This window comes from Nematolebias whitei, chromosome 1 (genome assembly GCF_014905685.2).
Source record: "Nematolebias whitei isolate Nwh7 chromosome 1, NemWhi1, whole genome shotgun sequence".
NCBI classification, from domain to species: domain Eukaryota; kingdom Metazoa; phylum Chordata; class Actinopteri; order Cyprinodontiformes; family Rivulidae; genus Nematolebias; species Nematolebias whitei.
In genome coordinates, this window is record NC_056498.1 from 63,333,189 (window position 1) to 63,345,224 (window position 12,036).

At 37.4% G+C, this 12,036-nt stretch overlaps 1 protein-coding gene across 1 annotated transcript in view; it reads left to right on the forward strand.

Moving 5' to 3' along the window:
• LOC119430250 (VPS10 domain-containing receptor SorCS1-like) overlaps nt 1-12,036 on the forward strand; it is a 65,605-nt gene that overhangs the window by 38,969 nt on the left and 14,600 nt on the right. The window contains exons 10-18 of the mRNA XM_037697698.1: nt 475-566; nt 711-818; nt 940-1,057; nt 3,877-4,010; nt 4,711-4,824; nt 8,135-8,306; nt 10,145-10,331; nt 11,399-11,532; nt 11,615-11,738. Of these exons, the coding sequence (XP_037553626.1) occupies nt 475-566; nt 711-818; nt 940-1,057; nt 3,877-4,010; nt 4,711-4,824; nt 8,135-8,306; nt 10,145-10,331; nt 11,399-11,532; nt 11,615-11,738 (1,183 nt within the window). The remainder of the gene's footprint in view (nt 1-474; nt 567-710; nt 819-939; nt 1,058-3,876; nt 4,011-4,710; nt 4,825-8,134; nt 8,307-10,144; nt 10,332-11,398; nt 11,533-11,614; nt 11,739-12,036) is intronic.

A 12,036-nucleotide genomic window follows, 5' to 3' on the forward strand; every position in this document is an offset into this window, starting at 1 on the left:
ATACATATATTAAAATAAACTACATATATATAACTTGAAACAGGATTTATCTGTAAAGAGATCATGGGAACAGGGCTCATTTTAGACATTCAGTGCCAGCTTTCTATTCTCTCCTTTCAGCTGCTGTTGGTGGTGCATTCAAATTTGCAAAGAAATCGAGAAGTGAGCATTGACAGCTAGCTAGCCTTGTGCATTCCTGAGCTTTAAAACAAACAAAACAAAGGGAGCATACAGATTTTTGCCAGTGGCATTAGAATCCAGAAATAAACAATGAAGCAATACTTGCTTGACAGTGTCTTTTTCCTTCTTGTTCTTTTTCACAGCTGAAAATCTTGTGAAACTAACAGCTGTAGTTGATGCTTGTTTATTGTAGGTGCGAGCATGCACCGTCCTTATGTTGGCACCGGTGTATACGTTATGTAGACTTGAGAAATGTTCTCTGGTGTGCTAAAATAAATCTGGCTGTCTGTGCAGATTTTTCAGGAAGAGTACAGTGTGTTTTTCCTGAATCAAGGCGGATCTCTGGTGGCCATCCGACACACACCTCTTCCAATTAGACACATTTGGTAAGACTGTCTCCAAGGACATTCCACATCTTTTCAGAGACTGTACTCAATCTTCAAAACAAGGAGAGAGAGAGAAATTGCTTTCCTGCAAAGGCTTCTTCTTACTGAATGTGGCTCCGTTTGTGGTGGGTCTCTCTCCCCCAGGCTGAGTTTTGATGAGGGCAGAAACTGGGACAAATATAGCTTCACCTCCTTTCCGCTCTATGTTGATGGGGTGCTGGGGGAGCCTGGAGAGGACATCCTCATCATGACGTAAGATACACAGAGATCATCACAAGCTGATGCGTTTCCAATGTGTTAATTTGGGGACTCTGCAGAATATGCCCTACATACAGAACATTTTTTACCTTGTTTCTCTGATTTGGTTGTGCAGAATATTTGGTCATTTCAGTCATCGATCTGAGTGGCAACTTGTCAAGATCGACTTTTGGCCCATTTTTGAACGACGGTGCACATCTGAAGACTATTTCACGTGGCAGTTGCACAACGAGGTATAAAGATCTTGTAATACCTAAATGTTATTCTGACTCACTGGACCTTTTCAGACTGTGCTGTCCTGCTAAATATTTGAACCCTAAAACAAAACCTCCTTTGAGCTGTTAGCTCACTAAAAATTCAGCTTTCTTAAAAAAAAAAGAAAAAAAAAAGAAGAAAAGATAATTAAATTAGGGTTGTCTTCTTAATTGCTTTGTGGTGAATGAAGATAAATATTGACACAACAATCATACGATCAGAACATTTTAATAAAACGAGTTTTAGTTGATTTTACTGCATATGCAACTAAATGAGATATTTATGTCTGATTATTTTGCACAATCATTTATAGGAAAGTCCTTTTAAGAGCAAAATATTAAGGGAGGAATGAATTTCAATAATTTACCAATAATTTTGTTTGATTTTTGCTCCAACATTCATCATTATATAATGCTGCAAGGGGGAGGACATGACATGACAGTGTAGTTGCTGCTCTGCTGGGAGCTGAAATCGAGCAGTAGCTTGGAACAAATTTCCAACTTCTATTATCTAAATTAGGAGGTTTTCTGTGTATAAAGGCTGTCAAGATGTGAATTCATAAACTCCTAAAGGAAAAAGTAACATCTTGATTCTAATATAGTGAAAATGATAGATATTGTTGATTCATTACAGTTTAAACTAATATTACCAACATAAAGAAAATGAGACGTGTGCACAAAGTAAGTAAACTGTGTCACCAAACAACTACAAGTTTAAATCCGTGACTACATGTTTATGTATTTTGGAGATTGTTTGTCACATTAAAAGACTAAATCTTTCTGTTTGACCTGTTGCAGAGAAGTATTACCAGATTTATACACATTTGAAATGTCTGACACACTTTGGTTGTTAATATAGCAAATAATTGGGTTTATATGTATTTGACTATTTAATTTTTAGTTTAGTTTAATTTTTTTTTATGTTTATCGTGCAAGGTTACAAAAAAATTGTCTCATAGTGTCAGTTTATTAAGTTTTTTTAAAAAACAACAACATTACATTTCATTTAGTTTAATTTTTTCATTTTTCTAAAGTTGGTCCTTCTGCTTCATCATCATCTGGTCACGTCTAGATATCTGCTTTTTTATAATAACATTTCTGAGCATAAAACGTTTTGAGTTTGATTTGCTTTGGTTTCATAAGTTCTTGCTGTGTGCATATTTTGTTTTGGATCTGCTTTGGTCATTGAAGTTGTTATTGTATTGTATTTTTTGTTCAATTTGTATCCTGCTCCGTTGCCTACATTTAGGTCCTGCTAACAATCCCAAACTATCACGCTGCAGTAAGCAAAGAAGATAAACGAGTTAATTTCAAGTCAAATTAAGTGCAGTTCATTTTAGTCTTGTAAAAATCCAATCAACACCTTAGTTCTCCTTGGGAACTGTAATTTCCAATTTGTTGTCTCTGAGCTTCCTATCAAAGACCATTTGAATGTTTTATAGAAGGGTTGCTCCTTACTTCACTGTTTTGCAGGGCATCATTGTTGCATGGCGTGGTGTGAATGTTTTATGTTGTTGCTTTAAAAGTAATCATTATAAGACCCGCTCAAGTCATCCGTCTATCCATTTTCTTTACTCACTTCTTTCCATGTCATGGGGGAGTTGGTTCCAATCTCCAGCAGACACTGTGTAAGAGGCGGGTTACTTTCTAGACAAGTCCATCACAGGGACACATGGAGACAAACAAGCATTCACACTCTCACCTAGGGACAATTCAGAATTCCCAATGAACTTAACATGCATTTGTAGGAGAAAATTGGAGCACTCAGTGAGAACCCACCTGTACACTTGGAGAACATGCACACTCCATAGACAAAAGCCAGGAGACAAACCTGCAACCTCCTCGATGTGATGCAATAGAGCTAACCACTGCTTCACCATGACCTTAATTGTTAAGATTTTGGTTAAGGACACACACTAAACTATCCTTGATGAGATAAAATCTGAAAATGTCAACCCCAAATTCTTTCTCAGTCAATATAATAATTGTGAGCAGTGTTGGCAGAAAATGTTAAAAATTTAGTCTGTTACTTTATAATCACCAGAGGCTGCGGTAGCTTGGTGGTCAGTGCTGTGGTCTTGTGATCTCGAGGTTGCGGGTTTGTGGCCAGGTTGCATCAGGAAGGGCATCCGGTGTTAAACGATTGCCAAATCTTTTCTGCAAGTTGGCTCGCTGTGGCACCCCCTGAAGAAGGGAGCAGTCGAAATAAACTTGCTTACTTTTTCGAATTACCAACAACCAAAAGTAAAGTAGCATTTTAAATGATCTCTTTTTTACCAACACAAAGTACACAATGAAGACTCCTTGATACAAAGTGAAAAGAAAGGATTACCTAAATCACTTTTTTTAATACTTATACTGCAAGTTTTTGTGCTACAAACCCATATTGTGTCTTAGTTGAAATGTGTTTAGATCCTTGTTGTATTGTGTATTTGCAAGTCCTTACAGATTTCTTCAAACACCTGTCTTCAACCTTGTAAAATGTGTTAATGAGGTTCTGGAAGAAGAGATTATGTTTTTTTTATGTTTGTATTTTTTACAATATGGCTGGAACCAAATTGTCTCTTGCATAAAACAAGACTAGCAATTAGTAAAGCCAGACCATTATCCATCACTGACAAAGCCTTGTGGATGTTGCACTGGCTTTTCAAGACTGCTGGAATATGCAAGTCCAGATTCTGCCATTGATTGATCTCATAGAATTGCTTTGATTTGGTTACACAACAAAAGCTAGATGGCAAAAAAAAAAGGAGCAAAGAAGAAGCCCTGATATGTTTATGATGCATTATTTATCACAGGGGGAAGTATGCATCATGGGAATGAAGAGAATCTTCCAAAAACTAAGAGCAAACGCTCGTTGTGTCAAGGCCCGAGATCAGTATATTTCTCAGATGTCAGACTCCTGCTCGTGCACAGAAGCAGATTTTGAGTGGTGAGTTCTCCTCTCGGCAGCTATACTCTTCGCTTCATTAAATCAAATGCTCAACATTTTATCCGTCTCCAGAGGCGGAGCGTGTGAAGCAAAGTGAATGCACAAGAAGACGAGATTTTTAAGCATTGTGTGATAAAATTCACAGCTTTCTCTTGTATTTTTATGGACTCTACATTCTTCAAAAAACAAAGCCACGTTTTTAAGATTGTTTTCTATGAATATACTTTCCGTCAAGTTAAATACTATCTTAAAAGCACTTTTTCTAAATTGCTACATTTACAATCAATCCTGTGGCACCGTTGCATTTACACTCAGATTGACTTATAATGATAAAAACTGACAAGATTTTCTTTTTTTGTCTCTGGCGCGTTTAAAAATATCACTGCAACATAAACAGCACTTTGTTGCTGAAAACTTCCTGGCTCCCGCCTGCGCTTCTCTGATCTAGGATGAAAGAAACATGACAAATCCGTAATACTTTAACAGGATGATTACAATTTTTGTAAACACACAATGATTTCTCTGCTTCAGATGTTTGATCCATACAACATCAAACACCAAACTGTTGCTGTTGTGCGAGAATATTTCTTCTCCTGAACTTATTGATTCTATCTTAACTGAATATTTCTGTTTGAAGTTGCGAAAGAAATGTTGACTAATCTTAATAAAGTCACAGTTTTCCCTCTTTTGACTGAAACAGTGACTACGGCTTTGAGAGGCAGATTGATGGGAGCTGCACGCCGGCATTTTGGTTCACTCCATCAGCGACATCTCGGGACTGCATGACAGGAGACAGCTTCCTCAACACAACAGGGTACGCTTGATATATTCTTTACTGTCACCATACAGACAGCAGGAGGGGTTTAAGCACAACTTTTCCTGGAAAGCTAGAAAAAAAAACCCTAAAAGTAAAATATAGTATTCATACTATATACTTTTTATGACAAAAAGTATGGATTCATGTTTTCAAGCATTAACTTCAAGCCAGCGTCGTCCTTTCAAGACATGTGTTGGGTTATTTAATCATCCTATCATCATCTCATTAATCACATAAGCCACACAGAAGAATGTGAGAAGGTCTTTTCCACCCATGTTTAATTCTTGCAAGAAGTGCAGCATTGAAAACAGGTATACAATACGGTATATGTTGCTTAGTTCCAAGGTCTGCCCATGGACAAAAAGTTAGTAAAAGCTTAAATACCCATTGTCAAACAGCGACGGGGAGGTCAAGACACGACCTCTGCTTCACAGCTCACAGTTGTTGAAGGCGTCAGAAGTTATCAGTTATCAGACTCCTCTCTGAGTAGACAGAAAGACTCTCGTGACTTCACATACATGGTTCTATATTAATCTAACATTAGCAAGTGAAAACATCCATGACCTTTACATAAAAGTCCCCAGGGGCGATTCTAGCATATGACCTTTAGGGGTGCTTAGCCCCCAGTGCTTACAATAGCTCTTGGCTTGAACAACGTGGTGGCCACTGGCGTCAGAAGCATTCATAATGTTGGGGGACACACTGACTGGTGGGGAGGGTCTGGGAGTCCTCCCCAAAAATGTTTGAATAAAATAGATGTTGTTTCCTGCATTCTGGTGTATTTTAACAGGTTAACATCTGTGTTTACCTACATTAGCAAGCACTTTATTCATAACTATTTTAGAGAGCTCGGCACAACAAGAAGTAGTGCTAAGCTAGCGGCGTGTAATGCAGACACGCTAGCTAAGATGCTACTGACGTATCGCTCTGCTTTGCATTGCACAATCTAATAATCGCTTTGTACAACATCAGGTTAGTGTTAACTGATTTTGTTGTATTTAATCATAAATGCAATAAACAGAACCCAACACAGAACCAGCCAAAAAATTAAAATAAATAAATTATATATATATATATATATATATATATATGTTTTACTTTTTTTTCAGGGATGCTGAGTTCAAATTTAGGGGTGCTTGAGCACCCCCAAAAAGAGGCTAAAATTGCCACTGAAAGTCCCCCAACAACACATCTATTAAAATCTAGTATTTTGAACAAAAACATCTTTGACCAACTATTTCAGTATATATGCTGTTCAAAACCCAGTTTTTTTTTATATATATATATAAACTGTGTATTGCCAATAGTGTGACCAAACACAATGTACACTTTATAGTAAATATTTTTTAGGAAAGTTCAAGCTTATTTTGTCACTGTCTAATGCTGTTACTCCTCATCTTTGGTTATTGATTTTCCCTTTGGTCCAGAATATGTAGCAGTATTTTTTTTAAAGACAAAGAGTTTGCAAAACTAGCCTGTCTTTTAATGTTTTCAGAGCATGAAAATGACTTTTAACCCAGAGAAGTTCTAGAAAGTTGATTAAAAGTCAAATAGAAGATCTCCATAAATAAGAAGTACCGTATTTTCCAGATTATAAGTCACTGTTTTTTCATAGTTTGCCCAGTCCTGTGAAGTATAGTCTGATGTGACTTCTATAGATTTTTTTTCCCCATTCATGATGCGATTTTTGACTGAAACGTTAAATATTCATTCATACTGACGTGAACCAAAGATTAAACGGTACCGTTTGCAGCCGCGAGAGGTCCCTCTAGGTTTTTGACAAATATATGTTGGTCTCTTGTATCACCCCCACCCCCTATACACACCACCCATCTTCCTCCGGAGTTGGCGGAGTTGTTCAGAAGCGACACCAAGGATGGTAACTTGCTTGTCAGACTCATTGGCTTGTTATGTTAATGAAGCCTGTTCAGGATCTCAGGTATGTATTGTGTGCGCGCTGCATCCAAACATAACCAACGGGAGTGCAAGTCCACGGAGGAGGGCGTGCAACCTGTGTGTCTCTGCTGTGACAGACACAGACTCAGAAAAATAAGGGAGTGGGCAAGGGGACGTCTTTCCCCATTGCTACAGTGCAGCTTCCGTGAGACATGAGTGAGACTGGGCAAGAGTGGCTTGTTTATTTAAAATAATAAAGCACGTCCTGAATTCAGCCTTTAGTCCAGTCCCTCAGCGACCACTGAGCGGGCTAGGCCACCGGTAAATGGCCAGGTCACAGGGAAATGTCCCGGCTCTCCCAATGGACAGAACGTTTGTTATTGTTATTTCAGATTTAATGTCTGTTCTTGCACTTTGTGAAATACACTTCCAAATATATGCGACTTATACTCTGACGCAACTTATATATTGTTTTTTTCCTCTTCATGAGGCATTTTTTGACTGATGCGACCTATACTCCGGAGTGACGTATAATCCGGAAAATACAGTAAAACATCTTTATCAGTCAAAAACAACATTCAGTTCTCTTTGATTCAGTTTGTTGTCTCATTTTGTCCTGAATGATAGAGGATACCTTTATAGAATTCTTTATGTTGCTTTGTTTGCCCAAAACAAAGTTAAAGTTTCCATCATTGTTCCATTTTTTTGTAACTTTAAACCATGTCCTAAAGTAGATCATTCCCAGTGTGCTCATATCAGCTTTCAAGGTGTAGTGGTGCAGAGGTCTGAAGAAATCAAATCCATATTCAGATTCCATCCATCCTCTTTATTCACTAAATTAATTTGGATTTCTCAAGATTTTCATTTCGATCAAGCAGCACAATGGAACTAAATTCCAAATATCGTCACATTTTTCTTTGAGGAACATCCATTCATTCATTCAACCTTTATTTAAACAGGTTATTCCCATTGAGCCACGAGGACTCATTTACAAGAGATACCTGGATTCTGTTTAAACATATAAACCACTTACCAACATGTTTCCTGACAAACTAAATATCCTCTAGTAGTCTTTGATCCTCAAAGTCACAGATTTTGCTTTCCCTTCAACAGCTTTTGCACAAAATCATGATTGCAAACACCCACAGGCATTAGCAGTTTGAATGAACATCTGTTTTTCATTACGAGTCCTAAACGGCCTCTGTCCCAAATGTGCTATTGTGGATCTAAATATTAACAAATGAAATGAAGTTGCTGTCATGTACTCAGTACAGACATTAAGGCAAATGCTACAACATCTTTGCATTTTTTTTTAAATTTGCATTAGGACTACATTTGTCTTTTTTTTCTGATTTGAGCTTATACCAATGCTACATGCAGCACTTATATGCGTCGTTTAATTCAACCCCAGATACCGCAAGGCTTTGTCTAACAACTGCACTGAGGGAAGTGTGCTGAGGTACGGCCCCAGGCAACACAAGTGTCCCAGTCAGGCTCCCAGGGGCCTCCAGCTCTTCACCAGCGAGGGAACACTTGTAGCAACGCTGGAGAGGAATGTCACCTTCTTGGTCTTTCTGGAAGAGGTGAATGTTTCATTAATTGAAGAAAAAGTGATCCACACTTTGGAGTGTGTTACAAAAAAAAAATCATAAACATGAAAAAATAAAGTAGAATTGTATTCTGTATTGTTTGCTGCTTCGTTAGTTCTTAACGTATGTGTCAGGGATCAGTCTCAACTACTACCACATCAGATTTGAGCTCATTATCTGTAAAAATGACTAGATTTAAAACGTGAGATTATTTTCTTTGTAGCATTGGTTTGATTGTGGATAACATTTAGTTAAGAAGTCAACTCATGATCTGTTATGGTTTTCCAATGTTCCATCAGTGAAACAATATTTCTGCTGAAAAAGTCCATGCTCAATAATCCAGGTATAGAATCCAACAATCAATTATTGTTACCAATTGTTGGATTGTATACCTGGATTATTGAGCATGGACTTTTTTGGTTTTGAACCAGTTTGACATGACTGTCGACGAGGAAGAGGGCTGGCAACAGAGACCATCTTAACACCAATATAACTGGCTTGTTCCACTTCTGAGTAAGCCGTTTGGGGGAAGAATCAGTTTTGTGTTGTGTGTTTCCTTGACTGATGAAGCCTTCTGGATGGAAGGTGAAATGTTTCAGCAAAAAAAGAAACTGTCCAGATGACCTGACTGAAAATTGTTGGATATTTCTGCTGGTTTATCTTTCTTTGTCCAACATAATGACAAGTTTTTAAGTTGGACTTTTCAAAATAAAGGTTGAAAGTCTGCTGTTTAAGTATGACACAGAAACAGTGGGTAATTATTTAATAAAAACCAGTCAGATTTAAATTTGAGTTTAATTTATTTCAATTTCATCTAATAATATTGTATTACACAATTATTGGGTTAAAATCAAATCATGACTACTGTTTACCTTTTGGTGCAAAAATGAAACGGTCAAAATTTACCAAAGAAACTGAGTGACGAATTTTCACTGAACACCTTTATTTGTTTATTTTTTTCCAAGCCTTGTCTTCTTGGACGTATTTATAGCAAATCTCCTTTCATATTCCAAAATTTGAGATGACAGAGCATTTTAATAATTCACATAGTGTGATTTTTTTTTTTTTAAACATTTGCAATCCCCCACTGATTGTGCATCACTTTTTACCAAGAAAAGGGAAAATGTTTTTATGTCTTTGTGCTTGGGGTGAAAGATACTGAATAAAACTGCTGCAGGCAGAGGCTGTACAATGGAGATAATATTTCTACTCACAATAATTAAATTTAAAAGTGACAGGAAGAAGATATCAGAAGCATTTCATTATCAAGGCGCAAACCTAAAACCAGTTCCAAATCCTACCTTGTCAAGGAATAAACAATTCTATTTCTCGCACATGTTACACGTTACTTAGTAAGAAAAACGACTTGGTTAGGTTTAGGAAAGGATTTAGAGTTTTTTATAATATGAACTACCATATCTGGAAATATAGCTGCTTTTCTAGTGAGAAACCTTGAAAGCAAACTCTTTGATGTGGTATTTGTCCAAAATTCAACAGAGGTCATGATCTAAAAAGAATAAAAGAAAATGTCCTTCAAAGAAGCAAATATCTGGACTTCACCTTCACACTTGGCTTCAAACATCAACCCCTGCTGCATATATAGAGTCACGCTGCGTGGTTTTATTTAATGTACCGTAACCTATATCAAGATGCCGTCACACACCAAGCAAAGTGACTGGACCACCAGCATGTCACATAAATACGCACTGACATGATTCATTTGACGGCCTCGTTCTTGCTGCTTTGATGCAAAGTGCACTCTGTTATGAGTAAGTAAGGGCGATGACAAACAGCTGACATTCCTGCGTGAATACATTTTTTTTTCTCCAAAGGGTCTTGGCTCCATGACAAGTATAACGGTGGACTTCGGAGACGGAACCGCCATCTCTTACGTGAACATAAGCTCCATCGAAGACGGGGTCAAGCACGTTTACAGCAAAGTTGGAATCTACCAAGTTTCAGCTACAGCGAGCAACAGTCTCGGCCTCGACAGGGTCGTTCTCTACCTTCACGTTTCCTGTGAGTCCAAAGGAAAACTCATTGGCGTTAACTTTTATTTATTGAAGTTTTTTGTGTGTTTGTTGCTAAAACATGCACAATCTTCAAGGATAGAGTCAGTGTGAAAGAGTTCACGCCTGTTCTTGCATCATTAGAGTGTATATTTATACGGTATAGCAAATTTAAAACCATGGCTATATTACGAACTTATCTACACCCTTTGTCTTAGTAAATCATAGATAGAAGGCCTGGCACTCCTTGAAGAAATGCATATCGCCCACCACCTTTCATGCCAGTTTTAAACTAAAATCATCTTATGATTAGAATAAATGGAGTCAGAGACGTTTTGATCTAACTGAGTCCAATATCGAGCATTATTACAAGGTCTTGAAAGATGTGTTAGCACTCGGAGTATGTGTTGGGGATGACTCTAAGCTACTACTATTTCAAACTTTAGCCCCGCATTTGTAAATTTAACACAAAATGTTACCATTTATGTGTTTTCTAAGGTCAGTTAGCTGTACTGACAATCTTGATTTAGGACAACTCCAAGAGTCTGTTGGTTATAGATGTACTGCACATGTAAAAATTACTTGTTGCAAGTTTCTTGCAAATTGGTCAGGTAGTTTGTTAGTTTTTATTAATAATGATGATAATAATAATAAAAAATAGTCTCTTTAGGGTGCAGATTTGTTGAAAACGTAAACGCCTTATGCTTCACTGATACTGTTCATGCGCAGTTTACACCTATCCTTTGTTTCTTCAATATACATAGTAAACAAACAAACAACAACAAAAAAAGACCATTAGCCAAATTCATTTAAGCTCATTATAATAAATTCCAAATGTGACAATATCAATATTAATATATTAATAAAAATATATATAAACTCTATGCACTCCTCCAACCTCTCCTGCAGCAGAAACACACGTCCACCAGTGACCTCAATGGGTCCAGGTGGTTGTGTTTGTGCCAGAATATCATTATAAAGATTGCATCTATTGAAACATAAGCACCAGGGAGGTGTTGAATTTAGCAGTGTTTAACTAAACCGTGTGACTCTGAACTTTATGTTTTCTCTCTAAAGGTCAACTTGAGCAAGTGCAGCTCGCGGCTCCTTCGGTGGTCGTCAAGAACAAGGCTGTGAATTTCACAACAGCACTGCGACCAAGTAATGTGGGAACAGTCACTTATTTCTGGTGGTTTGATAACAAAACAGAGGTAAGCTTGTCTTTTCTATCAGTGCCATTCAGTGATGCATATGATGGTACAAGACATGTCATGTGTTGTCTCTGCATTTAAGGCTGTTGTGAACCTGGATGGAGCAAATTCCTTCACTTTCTCCAAGGAGGGAAGTCACACTGTTACTGTTCAGGCTTCAGCTGGTAATACTGTCCAACAGGACCAAATCACTGTAGCAGTTTATGGTATGGATTTTTCTTCTTTTATTTTTTAAAACTAATAGTGGGCTATTGAATGTCTTCAGAACATTCCTGTCTTTGACACAGAAATATAATGTTTACTTTGATGTATTTTCTATGTTTATTAGGCAGATTTTACAGCTGTCATGTAAATTGTTCAATTTAAAAGGTTCAGAAATGTTAGCTAGATAAATACATCATTTATTGGGTCAAATGCTAAAGAGAAAAATCTGCTATTTATTGCATTGTGATGCATCTCTCTCTCTACACACACACACACACACACACACAGATACAGAGAGCT